The 25,115-nt window shown below is 40.9% G+C and overlaps 1 protein-coding gene across 2 annotated transcripts in view; it reads right to left on the bottom strand.

The window, feature by feature from the left end:
- ARMH3 (armadillo like helical domain containing 3) overlaps nucleotides 1-25,115 on the bottom strand; it is a 121,853-nt gene that overhangs the window by 67,357 nt on the left and 29,381 nt on the right. For both annotated transcript variants that reach the window (XM_056494440.1, XM_056494441.1), the window contains exons 16-22: nucleotides 22,333-22,391; nucleotides 20,945-21,010; nucleotides 19,798-19,867; nucleotides 18,290-18,350; nucleotides 15,648-15,736; nucleotides 2,934-3,016; nucleotides 2,281-2,407 (exon numbers count right to left, since the gene is read on the bottom strand). In XM_056494440.1, the coding sequence (XP_056350415.1) occupies nucleotides 2,281-2,407; nucleotides 2,934-3,016; nucleotides 15,648-15,736; nucleotides 18,290-18,350; nucleotides 19,798-19,867; nucleotides 20,945-21,010; nucleotides 22,333-22,391 (555 nt within the window). The remainder of the gene's footprint in view (nucleotides 1-2,280; nucleotides 2,408-2,933; nucleotides 3,017-15,647; nucleotides 15,737-18,289; nucleotides 18,351-19,797; nucleotides 19,868-20,944; nucleotides 21,011-22,332; nucleotides 22,392-25,115) is intronic.

The raw sequence follows: 25,115 nt of genomic DNA, 5'->3' as shown, positions 1-25,115 counted from the left end.
AATACAGAATTCTTTACATTCCAATTTATCTAGAGTTGTAGAGAGGAATTACACACCAGCATAAAGAAAAAACACTGCCTGTAGGAAGAAGGGTGGTGTTCTCTTGCACAGATGGTCTCTGACAGACTTAAGAGCAGATCTGAAAACATTCTGCAACAGGAAGAACTTCTAGGGAATCCAATTCTTTTCTGCCAGAGTACCAAAAATATTTATTTAGGTCAAAATATGTAGTATTTTTATGGTGGCAGTTACTTGCACAACTCTTGGTAAGCATCAAAACAATAACAGATCCTGTAGCAGATGTTTTGATTAATTTCCATATTGCCTGAACAAAGGGAATTTTCTATGAATTTGTACATACACTGCTTTCTGGAGGTTAGACTCTACAAGAAAGGTTCACCCTCAATTTAGAAGTGAAGAAACAGCTCATCATCTGAATTTTGGATCATCCAGAAACATGGATGTTACAAGTGAATGCTTAAGCAGAATGGGTTAATACTTATGCCTAAAACTGAAGGACAGAAGCTTTCAGTCCTGCAGATCTGGATAAAGTTTAGTTTCAGAACAAGAGAAACAAAAACCAAGTCAATTAGATTCTACCTCCACTCCAAACATGGCAAGTTTCAACCAAATTACCAGAAAAACTATAGGACTGAGTAACTTTCTCATCTGTGCTAAGAAATATCTCAAGGCTAGGGGACAGAAGGGTCACTGTAGTCTCAGAGATGGGCTGACAAGCAAAGGGAAGCTATCAGGACACCTGTTAGCTTTCACCAGCTTGAGACAGTGCTACCTTCTCACTTTCTATTCTACCATTACATGTCATCTGCACAAAAAAGTTGTCAGCTCTAAGAAACATTGTTTTGTCAAACAGTAGGCACTGCACTTGAATACCTGAAGTAGTATATTCAATTCAGGCATCTGCAAGAGTAATTCAATGGGATTTACTATATACAGGCATATATACTATATACCATCACATGATAAATTGTTTCAATAGGTCAGGTGTGACTTTTGCAACCCAACTGAGAAAGTATTTGAGTGTATTATTCTTCTATCCCACTTACCTCCAGCTTCCACAGGGGATGGGTTTGAAAAAATATTACCTAGTAAAAGCACCTCATCTTACTAGTTTCAACTCTTGGGAGTAGAAAAGGAGTTAGCAAAAAAATCTTACGCACTCAGAGGGCACAAAAATGGCCAAGTGATCCCTTATGTAATGGCTGAAAACTGGGAAATTTATACAAAAGGGCAGTTTGTTTCTGCTTGTAGTTACAGGGGGTAGTCAGCTACTTTCATTTAGGTGAGGATGTCTCTCTCCCATGTCAGAAGAGGGCTGTGCCAACTGTCTGCCCTTTAACTCTCCTTATACACTTCTATTAACTCCTGTGGTTCATTGGGTGATCACGCTGAGAAGGGAGCGGAGGGTGAAGGAATGAAATGTCCTTTTGGAATAAAGCAAACAAAGAACACAGCTATATTCTTTTTTTTTCACAGCTTCAAGTATGCAGCACACCAGTGCTGCTGCAGCTACCCTGGGCTGCAGGTTCCTGTGTATAACACTGCCTGAATTGAATGCCTCCATGCATTCCTTGCTCCTTTTGTTCCTCTTCCCTGCTGGGTGTCACTTGGCTCCCTTCCCTCTCTCTTGAAGGATGGCAGCTTCTCCCTGTTTTGCCAGAGGGCACATTCTTCAGTCCAGCGACTCACTTGTCACTGTAAGCAGGTTTGTGAGGGGTGTTTTCTTGGTTGCTTTGGCAATGAGTGAAGTAGACGTGATTTGTCTAGCACAGCAAGCTTCTTGCTGTACATTTCTCAAATTCTTTTCCAAATTTCTATTTGCATTCAGTGTTTCTCTGTGCCAGGTGGTTCTGCAGCAGGTACCTGCTTTTTGACTTGAAACTGTCAAATGTAATAGAGGAAAACTACACAAAATACATTAAATACCACATACTCCATGTGACAATAAATTTGTATTTTCAACATTAAGTGACAGAGGGAGGGGCAAGGAGCCTTTTCGTACTTTTTTGTGAAATTAAAAAAACTTATCCTTTCAATAAGTTTATCTGTCTCTCCCTTCTTAATTTACTTTAAATTAAATAACTTTAATCTTAAACATGCCCAAGTACACATATTCACACATATACATACACAAAACATGTTCACCCAGCATGGTACACATCAGTAGCAGGTATGAAGGAAACACCTGACACAAACACCCCTCTTCTACCACCCTCACTTCCAGGCAGCAGCAGTCCTGACAAATCAGGAGGTACTCACCCATAGAATAAAGGTTGTCAAAATTCTGGTGCATCCGAATGATTTCATAGTACAGCTCATCATAGCTGCTGGGAGTGGGCAGAAATGTGTCTCCATAAGTGATGAACATGTTGAACAGATTCACAACCTATACAAATGAAAAGAAGTTGAAATAGGAACATTTATCCCAAATCTATTCTGCAACAGAAATAATACAAATTATGTCCAAAACCTTCAAAGGGATAACTTGCAGTTTGTATTACATTGCTTCATTGCTTTATCTCTTATTTTCCTTATAGTACCAAAGAGACAGACAAGAAGCTTAAATACTGCTTCATCTAGGGCCAGAAAAACATGTTTCTATTTTGAATACAAAGGACGACAGAACAAAAAAAATATTAACAGATCTGAAAAATTTAACTAGGTCTTTCCTCACAAAGGCTTTTTTATTTCAATGAGCCAACCCTATAGTGAGTCCAAGTGCTGCCCTTTCCAAACACCTAGTGCAACCAACCACAATGATATTCCTCTGCTTCATGGCCTTGTTCTCATATCTCCTTAACACGTCAGAAACCCTTTCTGGAATCCTTTCAGCATTACAATTCCTTCCTAATATTAATTCACAATAAAGTTGTTGAAAATAAGAGGATTTGTGCAAGAGTAAAGATGCTCACCATAAGAGCAAGGGTGAAGATGTTGTGCTTGGCCAGCAACACAGTCTCATTAGACATGAGGAACTTCAACAAGTTGATCAAAGCTAGGAGAAAATAAGAATTTTTTAAACACTATAAAAAGCAAAGCCATTCTCAACAAGTCACTTATATACAGATGCATTTACATTATCTTGTGCAAATTAAACTAAATGCAAGCTATTCATCTCAGAAATATATCAATTTATACGTAGGGTTTGGCAGTGCTTTTTGTTGCTAAAATATCCTGCTGTATAGGTAAGTGACAGCTATTTTACCTTCCCACATTTATTCTCCTTCACTGACTTCCCAATCAAATCTATTCAGACTCAAGGTACATCTCTTGTTAACTCAGTCAGCTCATGGAGATTTTTCTATCTGCTAGATCCTGGAGCAAGCTTTGGGGTTGGAGAATCCAACTGTCTCATTTCTGCTTCATATATCACCAACATGATGTATGCACAGTCAGCCCCAAACTGTCACTCTTGTTGATACACGCAGTTATAAAAAATAAAAAAGGTAAGAAAACCCCCACAGCACAGCTTTTCTGTAGCTCTGTGTCAATACTGCTGCACTGGTAAAAAGAAGGATGTAGTACTTTAATGTGTCAGTTATCTGGGGCTGTGCCATAAGGATTACAGATCTGGTTCACACTTGTCTTAAATAATAAAACAACAAAAGCTCCTACTGTAACCACCCAGTATCAGTTAGTAACAGCAGTAATTAACAAAAAGGTTGGCTAAAAATGCTTTAATCAAAGAGACTTTACAATAAACAACTGCCTTATATTCACTTGAATGAAATGTAGTTTCTTATATTTTTTTTTCCTAGTTCTTGAAATTTTCAGAAAATTAGTTTCTTCTGCATTATAGCTGTTCAGGAATGAAAGCTGATGGCTGACTAGAAGAGGTTCTTAAATGTACTCTCTGCTCTGAAGTCAACACATTTCAAGACTTAAAACACCTGAATTAAGATATCCGGCAAAGTCAACGCTGGAACACTGCACACACCTTTTAAAAAGGTTTTCAATTATCTACTAATTAGTAATTTCATCCAACAGAACAATACCAGGCATTACTCCAATTTCTTACAGGTACAAGTAGAACTTGTTAATCCATTTTTCCCCTCACCATTACACAAGTGTCAGTAACTGGTGAGAAAATGAACTGTGGTTTGGGAGAACTCCACAATAAATGCAGAAAAGACCATTCAGCCCAAGGTACAGGCTATGAAAGAGGAAGAGATAAAGCACAGGGAAAAGGAATGAGGTATGGGAAGAATTTAGATATTCATCCCCTGCAAGATTACAAAGTATTCACAAAAGATAAAACAAAAAAAACCTACAGCAAAAACATGCTAACGTACTGGTCAGATCTTGAATTAAACAAAACTGGCAGATTCTGAATGCAGTCCTGCAACCTCTACTTTACAATACTAGAAGTTAACCATGAGTATCACAAGTTTATATATGCACACCAAAAGGGAAGCCTACAACTCCAAGGTGGGTATTTACTCATCACAGGCAGAAGCTATTTCCATTTAATCTTCCAGTGCGTAGCTGATGCTGAACTGCAAACCTGGAATGAACAAAATTCTCTGCAAACTCCAGACATGCAAGTGATGTATCTTTCAGAGCTATTCCAGGATTAACCATCAGCAATAGCATTTCTCCCTTCCATGTCAGCAGCTCACCTCACAAAGCAGACACATTAACACCTTTTCAATCCAGCCACATAACTCTCCATACCATCATCACCCCATCATCAGACAAACTCCTGGGACCAAAAGCAGAGCCTGAATTACGCAATAACACAGCTCTGAAAATACCCCTGTCAGTTATTTTTCTGCAAAACAAACGTTTCAAAACAAAGTAGCAGGTACAGATGGGCTCTCCACCGGAGCAAAGATCCAGCTAAAAACAGGTTGCCAAGGTAACCAAACCTCCACAGCAAAAAAGTCTCCTGCAGTCAAGTGCCTTGGACTGCAGACAGCTGCCCTGCATCTCTGCCACAGCAGCTCACTGGCCATTTCTCAATGCTGTAGTTACAAACATGGTTTTACCTCCTTCCCAGCCACCAAAGACCAGGTGCTGCTGTACAACTGCCAGCAGCTTGAGTTTGTGGAAGCTAAGTAGCAGAGCTCTGGATTTTCTACAATAAGTTGTGAGAAGCCTCGTGCTCATTTCTCTGCCTCTTGCTCTCCCACAAGAGCCCTGCTGAATGGCCTTTGTCAGCAGGTCATGGCATAGTGTGACAAAGCCACCACCGAGCAATCAAAAACACTGAACATGAAGAAAGCTGCCCATGATGAGGAAGAACTATTTTTAAAAGAACAAGTGTATTTGTCCAGAGCAGACAAGGACAAGCACCCTACAACTGCCCACTGCAACACTTGTCTTAGACCACCCTGAAGCACTTGCACTGCTCTATATTGGTGACAACACTTGAAGAACTTTCTCTGTTCTACCCCCACATTTGTTTCAGCCGTTGTGATGAATCTATGTTTAATTTTCCTGTTTCAGCCAGAAAGAAGACAAGAGATTACCTCCGCTTGAAATCAGTTTTTATACCTGAATTGCACTGCATCATAGCCCACTCAAAACTATCTGAGCTGTTCCATCCCAAAGAACTAGGAAGGAGAGGGACATGCTTTACATGAAGAAGAAACTGAGTGCTGGGCTCAGAGCCTGGTCAGAAGAATAACCCATCAGAAGTTTACAGTCACTGTGTGCCCTGCATTGACAAATTTATCAACTGTTAGGAAACCACTCATTCCTAAAAAAGTTGCAGTGTTCCTAATTGGAATATATACTACACTGATGCTAAAAAAGCAACCAATCCTTTTCCACACCAGCACATTCTGCAGCAGCCTCTATTCGAGTGCCTCTAAGGACCACAAACACTGTGGAACCTTTAAACCCCTTTGCTGTGTCTCTGTAGCTTGTTTGTAAAGCAGACCCTGTACTGAAAATGAGGACAGCTATGCCCTGAAGTTTTCAAAACTAGCAACTTTTAGATCTGGCTTCATACGCCTAGTGCCCTTCAGCAACAATTACACACACAAAATAAATAAACCTTTAGAGGAAAGTCCAACTGACTGAACACCCCTCTGCCCTTGAGCTCCAACACAGCACTGATGCTACTATTCCTAAAACTGAAGCCAAGCCACATGTGTCACATTCTCCCTGCTGCAATCAACTTTTTGCCTCTCATACCCCACCTGCAGACTGCCCTCTCACACTAACCAGGAAATTAGCGCTTTGGGGTTTTTTTTCCCCCCCCAACAGAGGAACACTTCACTCTTCCCAGCTGCACAGGCAGACACCAATGTAATCCTTGCTTGGGCTCAGCCACCTTATCCCAAATTACACTCCAGGATTTAACAGCAATGGATGAATGGATGGCTTGGGGATGAGATCTATTTCAACATGAACTGGAAAACAGCACCATTTTTGCAATACCCTCTAGAGCCCTTTTTTCCTCCCTAAAGATATCTGTTCTTGGCATTCATTAGCAGGACCTGAAACTGTGGTGAGCCTTGAAACATCCATAATTTTGCAATACAACAGTGAAACTGTATTAGGACTTCTTTAGTAATAAAGGGAGAAGGCTGTAACTAAACAAGCAGCCACCACTATGTTCATGTAAGTGACCTGAGCTGAGTACACTGGCTATGCTTCTTAAATCAACAAGAAGAGCACACAACTTTGGACACTATGTTTAGAGCCTCAAACCCAAGTAGACAAGCATGCTGAGTGGACACACAGCCATGTGACAGGCTGTATGTGAAAAGTGGTGTACAGCAGGTTGGCTCTTGGGCAATTTTCTTCCCAAAGAATTATTATAGTGAAAGGATGAAAAGTGACATCATAGATTTTCTCCCTACTTTCTAAACCAAAATGACTGCAGCAAAAGAAGCTCTTAGCTCTTTCACTGCACAGCTGCTTTTGAAGACACTTTCCCTTATCAGCTCCTGTAGCTACTCTGCCAAGGAGCAGCAGTACATGCCTGTTCAATTATTTCCTGCCCTCCCTCAAGCCAATCCTCTGTGAGAAGACTGTGGGCAGCCACCATCTCTCCTTTACTTCTACCAGGAAAAGGTAATTGCTGTTACAGATGCCCTTCACTCCCTCCTTCCCCTATTCCTATTCACACAGCAGACTTGCCTTCTCTCCCTGTAAGCCTTGCTTCAAACAGAACCATATTCAGCCCCAGCTGAATTTGGATTCACACAAAATTGCTTTGTTTTTTTTAATTTAGTCTCAGTGCTCTCTGTTTGGATCATATGTAACGCAACAGGACCATGGAGGTAGGCAAGAGAAAAGGGGGAAAAAAAGTAGTGGTATCATCCCTTGGGCAAGTCAGAATGTAGCACAGACTCTGCCAGGAGCATGAGAATGCTCTGATGTGTTATTGCACAACGGAGCAGAAGAGAACAGCCCCGAGACACTCATCAATGAGAGCTCGGATGGGTTGAGCACAGTACGGAGGCCTCTGTCACTGCATCTGCTGTGCTTATAGGTCAAGAATCTTCTAATGGTGCATATAATGGCCCTCAAGAAAGGAGCAAGGCAGAGAGGGATGTGAGGGCTCCTCAGCTGCAGTAGGACATCCATTAACAGGATCTAGTGCTCTACTAAAATTCTCCAATTTTCTACCCTTAAATTTTCAGGGCACATGGGAAGAACTGTGACTTTCCCATTCCCTCTAGAAGTTACCATTGAACCAACAGTGTATTCAGTGTCCTCCTTCCAGCATCTCAAATCTCAACCCCCTTAGAAGGATCCACACTCCTACATCACTAGAAGGCAGCTGATAATGGCATCTGGGCAAGACTTCTGTGCTACAGAGAAGTATCTGCCTACAAGTGCTTCAGTAGCACAGTAACAACCCTGGACCTCCTATAGCCACCCTGCTCTTATGTACATACTCCCAAGACAAGGTCCAAACTACTCACTGTAGCACAACATAAGCTAGATCTGGTTAAGGCTTAGTGCAACTAAGGCTGCAAGTAAGAATAGAGTTGATGAGATTCTTCAGGAAGCAGCACTGGTCTTTCTGTGCTTCAGTGCTTCCAACATACAAAAGAAAACAGGACCATTTGCTCTGCAACAGCACTGGAAGTATAAAAAGAGCACACAATGGGCCCTGGCTGTACCTGGCCAGATCAAAGGTCCACCTACACCTAGTGCTCTGTCTCTAAATAATCAACTCCAATGCTTGTTGAAAAACAATAGGTCAAACAATGCTTTCTTATGTGTTCTTCCAGATTCCAAAATTCAGCATGATTCCATTACACGAGGGAAATTACATCACAAAATGTGAAAAAAGCAGATTCTCACAACATGACACTACCTTAACCACAGACCAATCCACTCTCTTGTTCCAGACTGGAAGTCACAAGGGCTCAGCTAGGATAACCATACAGCCAACTGTGCAGCTATGAGGAGAAGAGATCCCAGAGCAGAGCAAACACCTTAGAAAATGCTACACCTGAAAAGCAATTCAGATTTAGGGAAGCAAAAGGCTCAAATATGATATTCTGAAATGACCTAAGTGCTAAGAGGGTGCAGATCTGGCCACATTCAGCTTTGGCAGGCACTCAGAAGAACAGTGATCAAAACAAACTCAGCAGGAGATGAGTATCTACAGATTAGGTTTGACAGGAAAGAACCGACAGAGGTATTTTCCAGATAGTGTTCCCGGAATACCAAGCGTGTCTGAGAAATAGTTACATTGCTATTACAAACTAACACACCAGAACTCCCTGAGGCACAAACTATCCCAGCACCCTTGGACAAGTGAACCAATTACTCAGGGACAGCACTTGGAGCTTCCTGTCAATCACCCCCAGCCCTAGAAAACAACACTCTTGCACCAGTGCTGCAGTCACCTCTCATGGGAGCAGGGGAAGCAATAAAAGCTCTGTCAACATTACCAGTCAACATGTTCCAGCTCCTTTGCTCTGCTGTGATCAGGAGGGAGCATCCTGCTCACTGCTGTAACAATCAACTGCCTGGACACTCCTCCAGCCTCCCTCCCTCCTGCTGCCACTGACACTGCCGGGCTCCTCCTCCCACCACCACAGCTCTGTGGCAAAAAGCAGCTGGCAACTGGCAGGCTCCCCATCACCAGCACTTCACAGCTGTTCTCTCTTTTCCCCATGACTCGCTCTCAAGGGTACATCCATAAAAGCAGGCTGTTTTCTTAATGAGAATCAACAGCTTGCCAGAGGGCTGGAGCACATGCTGGCACAACCCATCACTCCCAGGATCAGTCGAGCAGGCTACTTCACTTCCAGCCCTTTACTTTCTTTATATAGCCCCCATCCCTGGTACTCACTGTTCCCACCTAAATGGAACCAACAGTGTGAAATTGCAAGCTTAATGGAAATGCTGATTGCTGATGCCAGAGCAATGCTACTAGACGGCAATCCAGCAAGCAGTAAGAAATAAAACACAAATTTTCCAAATTCAGCTAAAACTCGGATGAACAATATGCTTTTTTCTTTAAAATAAATATTTTTTTTTTAAAAAAGCACACACCCACAAGCTTCATCCCCCTTCAGTGGAAAGGGCTCAATTCTGTTTTGTCTGACAGTGTAGGTTCACAATGTTAAACAGTAATCTTGGGAGTTAACGTGGCACGTTTTTGCCTCAGGATTTCAAAAACAGGAAAGGTGAAGAATCTGGAGAACGAGTAGAAATATTGTGTGAGAACATGGAAAGACTGCAAGGTAATGAACCCAGGAGATGCTGCTTGAACACAAAAGGGGCCTCAGATGAATTACTGCATTCTGAGTGCTGCAATCCCTCTGTGCAGATGAAGAAACAGCTTTGAACAGCTGACTGTAACATTTCTATCATCAACGGGATCATTTCCAAGGAGAAATTATCACACTATCTCCACTAGGTCACTACAATCTGCAAACTGTTAGTGATTCACCATCAAATTCTCCAGTATTTTCTAACTTTATTTAAAACAAGACAGAGCAACACATCTGGATGAGACCTGCCAGGCTGAGGCAGGATGACCAAAAGGTTGCCAGACTTTTATTCATGCAAATGACTAAATTCCCTTTGTGCTCAGCTGAGCAAGGCCATGTTGAGAAATTCCCATCCTGATCTCACCAGGTGATCAATAACAGCCACAAATCTTATATTATTCTTCTTCTGTTCACTGGCTATCAGGGTCAAACTCCTTATCACAAGTATTAAAGTAAAGTAGAATTAAGTAAAAGCAGATGCTCCCTAAAAATTGCCCATGCAGGAAATTTAGAACATCCTCCTTCAGAAGAACACCAGTGAGTTTCTGTATTTCTTACACTATTTTCTTTAAGAGTTTAAATATCAGGACATTTCACTAAATGGCTGGAGTGTTCCCATGAAAATATTCTAGCTTTGGTTGAAGGAGGTAATGTGGAAAGGTGAGCATGACATTGTCCCACCAGTTGTGAATGCCAGCAGAATACTACAAGCAGATATTTGCAGCTTTCCTTCTGACCTTCCTGTCCTGCTGCCTGTAAGTCAGCTTTCTAACATGGGACTAGGGTTTACTTTGGGATAACATGGAGTGCTGCCAGGAGCAGAAATTAAATCTATGAATATCAAACCTCAACATACACCACCTCTATAAACAAAAATTATTTTATAAAACTATCTTTGAATTTCAATCCTTTCCTGAATTCTGTGAAAGAGATAACAGGATTAACAGCTGCATTCCTGAACCCAGCTTGGGCCAAGACAGTACCATATATCACAAGCACCAACACTCCTATAAAGTAAAGAAAACAGGACCCCCTAAGGGCTGCAAACTCTCAGTATGTATTCCATGGCACAAATCAGTTAGAGCCTTTAGTTTGTGTGAGAAATGAAGCCATTTGCTAACTGGCCAAGCAGCTCTATGGTCTTCCAAACTCTCATGGCACCTAGTGACCAGGAACTTTGCCAGTGAACCAGACTGTCTGGTACACCAGTGTGTGAATCCTGCCTCCACAAGAGCTGCAAGATAAGCTTCCCTTGCCTGGTAGCTGCTGCAGAATGTGACAGTGACAGGATTAGAGATGAAGGGAAGACACAACATCACCTGACTGCCAGTCTGTTCAGCAACATAAATCAGAGGGCTGAAGCAGACCTGCTCAACAGTTGTAGAACCAGAAATGACATAGATAACATACTCTCAGTAATCAATGTTTCAGGCAGAAAAATAATAAAGCAAAGTGATTAAACAATACCATTTTAAATATGCACTGCATAAGGGCAGTATGATATATACTGAAAGTCTGGGGGGCAGATCCTCCCCTACAAAAAATTGCTTCCTTATTTTAAAATATTTCATAAAGGAACCTTTGGCATTTTCAGTATTCATCTAAAGAGATTTTGAATGCAGTACTATCCTTGCTATAAACATAGAACCTGACAAAAAGATCTGAAGAGTATACAAAAAAGGAAAATAAAAAAAAGCAAGTGTATTTTGTCTAGTAGCATTGTAAAAGTCTGCTTTGATAACCCTAAAATGAAAAAGGATAAAAAATTAACTTCTTCATAATGCTACATATTTGAAGAACCCTTATTTTAACAGTGCATTCTTCATCTACCAAATTAAACAAGCTACAAGATAAGGAACTATAGTCTTATGTTAAAACAATTTGGAAACTGATCTTAAACACTTACTAATGGCAATACCCACTTTTAATCCTACTTGCATTCAGCTGCCCCAAAAAATAGCCATTTCACCGTTATTATAGGTCAGATTTTTAAGGCTCTACTCTTGCTATCAGAAGCCTTCATTAGTATTGCTTTTTTCTTTCTTTAAACACAGCTTTTGCTTAAAGCAAACCATAGCAACTGCAAAGAAGTTACCTGCACCCCCTAAGCTCAGAGTGAATTGCTCAAGCGTTGCTAATTTTGAAGTGGGAGGAGTTGAAGAAATGAGGGGTTTTTTATATACAAAGCTTAAATGACTCATGAAAACTCTTCTGGCATAGCTCATACATGCCTGACAACAACAACAGCATATATAGCACTGTCCATCACTTGAGTGCTGTACAACCTAGCCCAAAAACATTGGGCATAACAGGCTGTTTCTGAGAACAGGGAACTGGCTGTTCCCAAGTTTCCTAATCGGCTCTATGAAGTACCTTACACTTGACATTCAATCAACCAGTTTTAGAAAGTTTAAGGTACCTGACATAATAGTCCAGGAGATTTCCAGCTGGCCAAAATGTCTGCAAGCAAACAGGTAAACAGTGTCATATCCACTTAAGAGTTTCTGACCTTGGCCAAATTTCTAGGCCGGTCACCAGCAATGGTACACTGCCAGTGGTGAAAAACCTGAAGATTTTCTTTAGCACTCAAAGGGAGGAGCTGCACACTAATCAGTGGTGGAACAGAAGCGAAGAGACTACTGAAAAGGGCTATTAAAAAACAACCAAGATCAACTGACATCTCTGGATCTGAATGTTTGGTCTACCTATCAGTAACTGCATTTCTAATCACTTTCATAAGTTAATCAGATTACAATTGCTTTTCACTCTCCAGCCCTCTTTTTAAAATGTTCTAGAATTCAGCTTCACTAGTGATCTGATATTTATTTTCACACTACTTTTAGCTAGAATCAGCTTCTACATACTACTTTTGCCACCCACAGATTTTCCTTTCTGTCAATCCTGTTTCCAGCTCTCAAATCCCTGCATCTTTCTCTGTCACCTAAACATTCTCGGTCATTTGGTAAGCACAGCTAGAGATTTATACTGATTTGAGTGCCATGGCCCTGGTCTCTTGACTTAATTTGAAAAAAATTATTCCAATAGAGAAGCTTAGGCTGGATCACATCCAAAGACTGTAACAATATTGTTCTTCTTTAAAATCATATGTTGCAGAAGAAAGTTCAACAGAAATAAGATCATATGGAAACAATGTGCCAAATAGTGACATAAACAAAAAAGTATAAAGTATTACAGACTGCATAAGCAGCATGATATGCGTCCTGAGAGATGCCAAAACACCTGTCTCCACTGCTTTTCTCTGCCATCACTGCAAATTAAAATCAAACAAAGTAAATGCAGAAACTCTCGAAGTGCTGCTGGCCTTCCATACTGAAGACAAAGCATCCACAAAGGAAGAGCATCAATCCATCAGATGACACACAAGTGGCTTTCCTTAATTAGAGATCAGCTAACATTAGAACTGGCAAGTGAACAGAAGGCTCCACACACTGCTACTGCTTCCACCTACAACCTTTATCTCAGTTCCTCCGCACCCCATACCGACCACCTACCCCACGGTATTCTCTTTGTCTTCTTCTCCCACTCAATTTTCTGCCTGAAAAAACTCTCCTGCACTTATGTGCCAGGTAGAACACTCTTCCTTACACAAATTTCCTCCAGCTTCTTTGTTCCATTAAGCTCTGTTGGGGGGCTTAATGTTGTTGCCCCACTGCACCACAGGGGCATTGCTTAAGTCATCACACACTTTGTCATTCCAGAAGACAAGTGTGGGCTTGAAGACCTTCTGTAAAGCACACCTGATGGGGCAACCTGGTATCTCAGACCTTACAGTGAATAGCTACTCCCTTTTAGCTGTTCATCCAGCAGTGATAACCGATTTTTCCATCCTGATGGTCATATGAAGGACAGAAATTAATTCAGAAGTCTTGTGCTCTGGTTTGGAGTTGTCTGTCACATAGATCAAGACCACAGAGACATTCTTTCACATCAAAGGCAGCAGCACTCTGGGTAATCAAAGAGCAAATTCGACAGGGTAAGAGTTAAGTATGAGACAGATCTCAAGGCAGAGCTATTCATTGTGCAACTTATATAGCAATCTAGAAGCACACATAGCAGCCAGGACCTGCCCTTTTCAGGTGTATGTACCATTTCACCCAGGGCCTTCCAGCTTGTATAAACCACTTAGTAGCTAAAGAAGAATGTCTCTGTTCACCTCAGCATCCTATTAAAAAAACAAAAACATTTGAAACATTTTATGGTAGTTTACTCCAAGGAGAGGATCACCTAAAATACACAAGAATCTATTGTAAGCACGGTGCTCTTCAGCTACATCAAGTGTGCCAATGTTCCAGTTCCTTCACAGAAACCTGACCAACCCAAGTGTTTCTGTATTACTGCTTTGCTTTCAAAGCATGTACAGTACTTATTACCTCTGAGGCACTTTACGTTTCCAAAGGTCTATATAAATACCAGCTAATTAGAGACAGCTAACAAGAATATCCCAAAATGCTGAACCTCAGTGTGCAGTGAGTATTTTAATTTTTTCTCCTCCCCTAAAATAGGGAAAGTTAAGGATTGAAAGATGCCTAAGAGTATGTTTCCCTGAACTGTGGAGCAATACTTTCAAGCAAAAGGTGCTACATTTCAAACTTCCATTCTGCCAGTGTGTAGAAAACACCCAGGCCAGCCTGGCCATATAAGAATTGCTCTGGTTCACTGTAACTGCTGAGAAGGTATCACACACATTGTCAGATGCAATTTCCATTCACAACAGACATCCACATTGTACACACTCATCTCCTGAACTGGCACTACACTGCAGCCATGCCTCTAGGGGCTCTGTTCTGAGGAAAACAACTGAAAAGGAACTGCTAATCCCTTAATTAGTGGCACTCACTTCACCTTCTGCAGGAATAATTTAGAAAGTCTGAACAGGCCATATGTCACACAAGGTGAAAATTTAATAACTGAAAATGACTCAGGTTGTTGGTTAATTTTTCTGCACCTACATCTCAGCTGGGCAATGCTACTGAAAGGAAGTGCTCAGTGTCAATCGAGAATAGCTTCACAAACCACTGATCACTGCCTCCTTCAAAAGCCATCCTCTCTCAAATTTCTGATGGGAGTTGCACTACACCAGGCAAATCACTGATCCTAGGTCTCAAGCACAGCTCCAGGAATACACAATTAGGGCCATGTTCCCTTGAATTTTCATAAAGCTCTTGTTTAAACCACAACAGCAAGGGGATTAACTGTACTTTCCTGGCTGAGCTACTTCACTACTTGCTAGATAAGAATCAAAGATGCCTGTTAGGTCTCATCATCCATTCTGCTTCTCCCTTCCCCAGACCTCCCATGCAACAATTGCATGATGTAAGAGTCCTCCAAAGCTGTCCACTAGATTATGTCAGGCTCCATAGTACTTATTTATCTATCTCGAGATGCAAGTGGCACAAACTAGACTATCTACCATTAACTCAAAGGTCAGAGTTAAAAGCCTCTCTTCCTTCACATTGACATTTCAAGGCTGCTCTTTTCTGGAGCTGCACACATCATTGTGTGTGAGCATCTCTTACAGTAAAAGGAAAAGCAAGGTCCATCTCCCTTCACCCAAGAGCCTACCTCCTTTCTACTCACAAACATCTGAGAGAGAAACACTACTCCATAAAACACGACTCCATTTTCTCCAAGCAGGTAAAGAGGGACTCAGGTAATGGAACAGCAAGACAAAGACATTTGGATACCACAGTGAGCATGGACAGACAAGAAAGTAAATTAGCTACCATTATGATAATGAACTGGCTCTCCAAAGAAGGCAATTTGCATGTAGCAACTGAGAAGCAACATAAAGATGCTTTAACAGAACTGCTGCTTGCTTTTCAACCCTGTAGCAATGGCACAAGCAGTCACGGCCATAAAACAACCACCACTGTGGGTTTTTCCTGTTTGACTGTCTCTGCAGAGGCCAAGTACCTGACCAGAGCTCCCTCCAAGTGTAATGAAGCCTCACTCTGCATTTCTTCTGGTAGCACAGCAGCTTGTGCACAATCTGAATGCACCGTCTGGAAAAGAGAGGGCAAAGGATTAATGACATTGCATCTTCCCACAGTTCTGCATCACGCCTGGAAATATCCCTGAAAAAGACTATCCCTATTCAAAGAGGAGGATAGGAGTTGTGGCTTTAACCTCCCAAGAGGAATCAACACTCAGAAACAAAGAATCTGTGAAAATGAAAGAAAGGGGCCTGTATGTCAGTTTAAACTCAACAGGATTGGACTGATACAAATGCATGTCTGCAGCTCAAGAAATACTTTCCACTATTTGCTACCCTAACCTAAGGGCCTCATAAACTCTACAAAATGAGTTACTTAACTTGCAGGCTCCATGTATGTGAGATACTGCAAGTTACTGTAAAATTTGGACACAATGGAGCTTCTCTGTTTCTCTGGCCCCAGAGATGAGACTAAAGAAAATGTAGGTGTCAAAAAACAACAGGATTTTTAGTTTGACTGAGATGTATAGTTTAATTACATTTTAAATACATATATATTTCTATCAAATTTTCCAGTCTCCTTAAAAAAATAATTTAAGTATGAGCTTTGGAATGGTCATGCAATACACATGCAAGCTCTGGAATCCTCCAACATACAAGTAATGCATTTGTCAAGTCTCCAAATTCTGCTGGTCTTTATAACATCTAGTCTTCATAAAACTCTTAGGTGCACAAACATTCTTCACAAATAACATCCAAACTAAAAATACAGTACGATGAGTAAATTCTCTAACACTATTATAAAGTACAAGACAAAAAATATATACTAATTTGTATTTCTTAGGCCAAGCAATTTTTAGCTATTGACACACAGAAAAAATAGAAGGAAGACTACAAAAAGGAAAAATTCCTTTTTCCCCAAATCCCAAAAACACATTATCTCATTAAAACCCACACCTTTCTGTAAAGACACTGATGAAAGACACTGCACATCAGATAAACATGGAGAAATCAAATTCTAAAAATTTGCATGAAATTTACTCAAAATGAGGTGAAAAGTTCAAGACAAGGCTTTAAAAACAAGGCTCTAGCCAAAAATATGCAGAAGGTATACATTATTCTTTTCAGACCTGTAGATAATCCAAAAATTACCACAATGAGGTAGGAACTGAAACTAACTTTGAATAATGGAAAAACTATTTATAATCGTTGAGCATGACATTAAGTGCTGCATTTCAAATTGGATTCTCATAAATTCAACTAGAAAAAGGAAGCAAGCCAGCTAGGATAGACAGCTGTCTTCAGATCAGGAACAGTAATTCCTATGGGGAGAAACGACCTATTTCTGATGTTACTGGTACTGGACAATGCCCAGCACCTTTTCACCTCTGTATCCACCTGGCTCTAAGTCAAGTTATGAAGTTATCTATCCTGGTAGAGTGTCCCTGTTTTTTAAAGGTTTTGTGCTGAGGATTCATAATACACACAATGAACAAAAAGTACCCTTAGTCTAAGCAACCTGGATTTCTCTTCTAAATATTAATATGCCCAGCCTTGAGCAGCTTCATATTGTCACCTCGTAAATGTACTGCAGAGAAGTGTGGCACTACTTGTGCATTCACAACACCCACTTTGTCTGCAATAACTGTGTCTGCTGTGGGATAGTTTCAGACAGGAGTAAAGTGAAAGGACTGCACAAACATGCCAGAATGAATGGATGTAAATGTCCACTGATGGTTGCTACTGCTCATTATTTCTAGTGTTATGGGGTTTCTAGATGTGACATTGCTTTTGAGTCCAAGTATTTCACACCTTTCTTGTAAAACTCCAGTGCATTACATCCATCTACAAATAGTTCTGCAATGTCATAAAAAAAAGAAATCTCACAAACTCAATTGAACTATTCAACCCTTGAAAAGGCACTAGAATTGCAAGGTTATTTGGGCAAAATCAGAATATGCTGAAAAGTTACCTTAAGGGAACTTTTATCTTTATCTTCCTACAGAATATAGTGCTGTTCACGCCTTGAGGAAATTCAGCACTGTACAAACAGAGCAAAGCCAACAAACTGTCTAAATTCTACTTCTGTCCTCCAGGCTAAAGCAGTACAAAGCAGTGGAGAGGTCCCTGTGGGACACATGGAGTGCTCATGAGTAGCTCTGTCCTCTTGCCTCCTTTTGCCCATTGCCAAGTTTTACCCCTTGCTGCCTAGCAGGCCATTTCAGGCTTAAACCCCCCTCCCTCCCCACACTGCCTTCCAGCCTCATGCCAGTCATCCTCACTTTTTCAAAACTGTCTTTTCTGTTTCTAGCCCAAGATTCATGTTCTGGGAAGTGGGGATTGTTGCAATGACTGCGTTATGAAACTTCTTTTAGACTGAAAAGCTCTTTGTGTTAGATCAAGTAGATTAGGAAAAACAGTCTGAAATTGAATTGCTTTCAATTTTCTGGCACACAGAGGACTTTTGAAGTAGAAAAAGTTACTGGAAGAGTTCATGAAAAGCCATTCTGCTCTCCACCAGACACAAAGTGCTATTTCTGCCAGAAGATTGCTCTATGAGCAGGAATCTACCTAAATTCAAACTTCAAATGCAATCACAATGAGTTACCCCACGGACACTTACACATAGAGATCCATAGGAAATTCTTTCATCATGTGCGTTACAATGAATTCCACCATCAAATCTGACAGAAAAGAAAATTATAAAGTAAGTATTGAACTGGCTACTGTTAACTTTTAGTAGACTACAAGGAAGTCAAGCTGCCCCACCTACCTATCTCTACCAGACAATAGTCCTGCTTAGATGAAAGGGATTTCACTTTTTTGTTTGTTCTAAAGAACATTAGACATTTGCTAGAACTAGAAAAGAAACTACTGGAAACTGAGGGTACATACTGTAATTTGCTTTGAGGAACTGCTTCCCCATATGGTTTCCCCCACTGTTAGTCAAATAAAGACTATACCATGAATTCTGATGTTTAGAATTGCTCTCATATTTCAAGCCCTGTCACTAATGGAAAATTCCATTAAGAAGCACATTTTAGAAAATTATTCTTGCCAGAAACAATGTGCAACCTAGATGTTACTTAAAGAGACATTGTAAATAACACCTATTTTTCCTAAAACAAATTCTGAAGCAAGTAAAACTAGTCTGATCTCAACACAGGCTAAGCTTCTGCTTAAGATTAATTCAGGGAAAAAAGAAAAAAGAAAAAGTGTCTAACATTTAAGGGCTTCCAGTGTGAAGATAAGAGGCAAAGATTATAGAAATACAATTGAAAGAAGCTAATCAATGATAACAATGTGTGGGGGTGTCCTCAACCCAACTTCAGCATGAAATGCTTATGCCAAGCCACTGGTACCAATTGTGAGCTATAACCTCCTAGGGCAGTAACAGCCCAGCACTGTGACTCAATAGTGACTAAAAACAGTGTAGGTGAAGAGTGCATGAAATCTGATAGCTCTTTTTATGCAGCTGTTGTGTCTTGGCTTCAACAATCACGTTTGAAAATGTTTTAAGTCTAAGACTGCTTCTGTACCATCAAGCTGAACAGCCATTCAGGGATCCAGGCTCCATCCATTTCTGAACCCATATGTGCTTTTGGCCTCCACAGTAATGAGAGTCACAACTTAATCATGTGCTGCATGAAAAGCTTTCAACTACGCCTCCATATCCACAGGCAAAACCAATCCTAGCTATTAACATCCCTGTTGTTTTTCTGGCTCAGAAAAGGCTCAATGCCCAGCAAACATGTTCACAAATACATTTTTGTAAACCATAGGTTTGTCATCATCACATTACCTACAAAGTACTTGCCGCTGCTACCACACTTACCTAAACACTGATTTTATTAATCAACTGCCCTCTTTCTTGTTAAAAACTCAGGTCAAATGGGCCAAGCAGCAAAACTTTCTGTAAATATGTATAAGATTTATTGCTACAGAGCTGCAATCTTTCATTTGTCTGTAAGGCAGCCATGTACAAAGATGGGCATGGATTGCTGGAAACATCTTTAGTATGTAATTGTCCTTCTTTTAAGCCCACCCACTGCTCCACTTAATCCTCAAACCTCGTATTCCTATTGCTCAACGAGAGAAGCCTCAGGAGGCACAAGGTCTCCCAACACTCACCGAGCACCGCGCACACCAGCGGGCGACAGGGCAGGTTCTTGTCTGCGGCTTTCTTCCGATGTCGCATCGGCTTCAAACACACAAAGATGGAAAGAAGTCAGCAGAAGCCTGAAGTGACAGCCTGTGTATTACTGTAGTTTTCAAGAAAATAGTACCATCAGCACAGGCTTCCTTTTGCCTTTTTCTCCAACTGCTCATATGAACCCTAAAGCCATGGCTGGAGCAAAACTGCTTTCTGGCATGCTGAAACTGGGGGTTTGTTTCTCTAGCTGTGTAGCTGGAGGGCACTGTTCTACTGAGGGAAAGGACCCCAAGACAAAACCAAATCACACAACAATTCCGTTCCCTTGGTTAACATATGGATTTGTTTCTGACCCAGAGGTCTGACTGGCATTTTTAAAAGTGTGTACAGTAGTCAATGGCTTTGGTGTTCATTGTAATAGACCAGAAAGGCTTCCTGGAGAGCAAATCTGTTGTTTAGGGGTAATGACTAGCATTCTTGCAGAATGGTCTCCATAAAGTAAGATGGTTGTTTCTTTCTTGAACAGCAAGTGACTTTCAAGTGCTGCTTCACTGTCAGATGAGGCAGCTGTCAGAATTTTCCAGCACCACAGAGACAGAACACATCAAGTTAGGATAACCATTCAAGTTCCTTGTAACTACAGAGCTTCATGAGCCAGGTAAGGATACTTCCAGCACAGGAAAAAGCTCTGGAAAAAATACTTTCCTCCCTGAAGGTGAATTACTCCACTCAGAATGAAGCTAAGCCAAATAAGAGCACTCAGTGCAACTCCAGCTGGCTATTATGTATCACATGAGGGCTAATGCTTCCTGAAGATTAAGGCAGAACATTCTCTCTACCACTGATTTCCTCAGAGACCTGGTAATATACAGCTCCTCAGCAGCTACACAGGCCTCTGAATTCACTGACAGGGCAAGGAGCTCTTTGTTCTTTGAAGAATGGAGACATTCTGAGAGCAATTCCAAAATCATTCCACAACTACTGAATTTCTGACAGTACTTCCACATGCCTTAGCAATGTAGGTTAGACGTCTCTGACACATTTTTCAACATACACTTTTCATACATACTCAAATCCTCTGTGTATGCATCCTAAAGAGAAAACAATCTGGAGGAAAAGACTCACCATTCTGTGTAGGTTTACACGAAAATTCATGTTGTCATCATGAAGAAAAGCATTAGCATATTGATCCTATTGAAAAGGGCATGAAAAGGGAGGAGATATGAAAAGCTCAACACCCTACAGTTGCCTTTCAAGTCACGTGTTTCAGTGCAAAACTACCAAGATACAACTGTAAAGTTAAAAAGCCATCTGCCCATTTCCTCTTGTCCCACCCATGTTTCCAGTCAAACAAAAGTAAACCCCTCCTGATCCCAATTCCACTTTAGAAAAATAAATTGCAAACAAAAGCAGTAGCTCAGCCTAACTTTCTCCCACTTTGCTCATTTAAACTCTGGACTGTATACACCATGGTGTCACAAGTTTAACAAGTGCTCCAGGTATATAAGGTAAGAGGTGGTTCTCCAGCACACCAGTTCTGTGACTGTGTGGATAAAGGTTTAAACTGGCATTTTGATGCCAGAAGCTACTATAGTACTAGCAGATAGTTTAAGAGCTGTTCCACCCCTCAAGTAAATCTGATTCCAAGACCACTTCTAAATTAAAGAGGCTTCTCCAGATAATGTATAGGCAGAATAGGTAATAAATATACCCTCTGTTTAATGACAGAACCAAAGAATGCCCTTGTTATGCAGGAATAGAATTTTTTATCTTGTGTTATCTATGCATCCACTTGAAGAACAAGTGCCAAAATCATTTAATTAGAAAAATTTTAAATGTAGATGATTAGTTTTCAGGCTGCACACTGAAGAAACATTATTACAGAATCCTTACACTGGCCATCAACCTCACTGCTTTTTATTCTTTAAGAATAAAAGGTCTTTACTTAAAGCAAGCAAAATCTAAATGCCACACAAACACAACCACCATTCAGGACATGAGTCAGCCATTAGAACATACTCCCCATGAGACAGGGCCACATTCAGCCAGGGCTGCTGACATAGCTCTGTAATGCTGTGTTCTTACCCTACTACCACATTTGCTACTTGCCTTGCTTGTAGGGACCTACAAACACATGACTTACTTTCAGACTTGTATCCTTTGGCAGAAGGGAGATGGCACAGCCCAGTTTACCATGAACAGCACTGAGCTGAAAGCCATTAGCACATTACTCATCTAAAAGCCACACCACAGGGTCACTCAAAGCTAAGAGAGAAAAGGCTTAGGTTCACTCTTTTTTCTCCTCAGCCCCAGGAGTTGGCTAACTCAAATAAGATGATTCAAGTTTCAAGTCAACTTTAACAGTACTGCATCAAGTGTATTAGTAAACAGTATGTGCCTGAGGACCTCACAACTCAGTACCACTGTGGATATTCAGCTCCTGCTCCACAGGAGGCAGGGGGATAGAGTCCTGTAACACACTATTGCTGAGCAGCTTCACAGGAGAAACCTACCTCTGCTATGCATGTCAGGATGATGAGGCACAGCTTGCCACTGTGCAGCCGGTGCTCATCTACAAAGGAAAAAAAACAAATCCTCCATGAGCCACACAAGCCTAGCAAGGCTGGAGAGCAAGATAGCTGCTGCAGTGAAAGAAAAGCTCAGCTTGGAGATTCTTCACAGTCCTACTTCCTCCAGGATAGCTAATAGTCTACTCCAACTAAGCACTCACCCTCCAGCCTGGCCACTAAATCCCACCCACTTGTCACCAGGCTGCACCAACAGCAAAGGATTGGATTTGAACTTCCAACATCATTGTAACTATCCACTGGGCTTCTGTCTCATTCTGTTTTACTTTCACAGATATTCTGAATACTGCCTGTCACAGCAGAGACACTGTTCCCTCTCTTAGACAAGGTGGAAAGCAAAACATCACCTTTGCTGTAGGTTATGAAACAAGCAGCAAAGCTTTCACAGGGGCACTGTGTAGCAGAACAACTGCTGACATTATGCTCTAAGTTCCAAGTTTTAACCCCATTAACTGAGAGACACGACCTACTTTGCTCTTTGCAAAACCATGAAAGAAGGGAGTCCTGCAAAGACTTAGGATTCTAAGCCAAGAGTTTCACCCTGATCTGTTTCACAACTTCTTACTCATCTCACAACTTCAAACAACAGTTTTTGCCTTGAAAGACAGCTGGAGCAAAACAGAAGGACTAAGGAAGAATGTAAATTTTATTTGGATTATTTAAAACTCCTCTCAATTTTAACCTTGAATATTAAAAAACCCCAAGATACATATAGTCATGGAGTAATGCAGGATAGAACAAATCTCTGGTCCTATCCTTGCTCAAAGCAGGGCCAGGTTGTAGAAGGCACCATCCAATCAAGCACATTTAAAAATCTTTATTCTAAAAACAATGCCCTTGGACCACACACCCCCAAAACTCACCAAAATAAACTAAATAAAATAACACACTGATAACTAAATTCTGAGGAGGCTTAACATTGCACATGGCTGAGATTTCCAACAGCTCCTCTAAAGGACAGGACTACTAAACACACCACCCCAGACATCTGCCTTACAGTCACACTCAAAGGAGAGGGATATCTGAAATAGTCAGACACACTTTCATATAAAGCAAAAGACAGTATCAGCCAATTTCCTTCTTTGCAGGCGACTTTTATGAACATTTTCCTAGCCGGTGTGTATATGGTAATTATAAAAACAGACAGAATGGGCCTAGCTAGCTGTTCTGTCTAGTTTGACACTTCTTTTGTTTTCTTTTCTGTGCTGCTCAGGGACAGATATTTACTAACAAGATGTGCCCTGAAGTGTGCTGATTTCATCTTGCAGCACTAAGTAAGATGAAGAGGAATTTTGGAATGGGAGAGTTAAAAGTCTCCCATCTCCTTACCTCAGCTAAAATGTTTAAGTGTCAAGTTTTTACTCCAGCAAGAAGGAGAAATGACCTAGAATAAAACTGATACACCAGAGTCTTGTTATTTTTATATTGTAAAGCCTCCCTGTATATTTCTGTAGGTGCTGCTGCCACTTCTCTCTGGGGATCACACTCCTGTAAAACCTCCTGTTTCACACCATGACCTCTGCCAGTGTATTGTGAACATCAGACCATTTTCAGGAGCTATGGGGCAGCTGTGCAAGCAGTTACTTGCAAACACACTTCATACTTTCACAGCAACCTTCATTAAAGCAACAAAGCAGATCATTTTCTACAGGGAGGTGTATCAGTATGAAACCTGTTTCGCAGATGGGAGAAAATGCCACAGAGTTTTTGTTTCTCCCAAGGCAGCTGCCTCTGACTGACACAAGAGAAGGATCTAGCAAACACAATCTATTAAATTATGCTCTCTGGGACAGGACCAAAACAACTGTCTAGTCCTGGATGTGGAACAAACCACCCTAAGCATTCTCACCTGTCTCAAAATACATAGAGTAAATTAGAATTATTCATTCTTCTTCCCATTCTGGTGTCACGTAGAAGCATAGAATCATTTAGGTTGGAACACACCTTTAAGATCATGGAGTCCAATTGTTAATCCAGCACTGTCAATCACCCAGTAAACAATGTGTCCCTAACTGCCACATCTACATGTGTTTTAAATACCTTCAGAGACTGTGACTTGAGCACTTCTCTGGGCAGTCTGTTCCATGCTTGATCTTATACAAGAAAAAACAATAGGCAGTGCTCCATCTATAATCAAAATATAAGGTCAGGAATATACCCACTAGAATTAATAAGTATTGATTTGGAAGGCACACTTTTTAAATGATCAATTAGTGGAGCTCACTGCCACAAACTACTATGGTGAGAAGAGGGTCTATCAGCTGCACAAATTTCAGACCTTATACAAGCTAGAACCAAAATAAAGAAAGAAACATCAACTCCTGTCTCATAACACAATAAACTCATTTCTCACTGGCTTATTTAGTAAGGAATCCCCTCTATCAGATTTCACTCTATCTGAAACTAATCCAGTGTGGCAGTTTCCAAGGCCCTGTGCAGACTTTCCACATTAAAGTGACTAATAAGTGCAGAAGTTAAATTGAAAAACATAAAATTGTTCCATCAGAGCCTTGGATCAGCAAGACAGACCCTGAGAAAAGCAAATGAGAATGAGCAAATCAGAGAGCTGGTAAGCCCTCCTCACGTGTGCATTCTATTAAAACAACTGAGCCAAGATTGATGTGGTTTAGTTCAAAAGACAAAAGCAAGAGGAAATAATGAAAGCAGACTTCAAACATGTAAGGGCTGACACAGGAAAAAATAAATAA

The sequence above is a fragment of the Oenanthe melanoleuca genome, chromosome 6 (assembly GCF_029582105.1).
Source record: "Oenanthe melanoleuca isolate GR-GAL-2019-014 chromosome 6, OMel1.0, whole genome shotgun sequence".
Taxonomy (NCBI): Eukaryota; Metazoa; Chordata; class Aves; order Passeriformes; family Muscicapidae; genus Oenanthe; species Oenanthe melanoleuca.
Note: the sequence above shows the minus strand (reverse complement) of the source record. Positions and strands in the feature narration are given on the sequence as shown.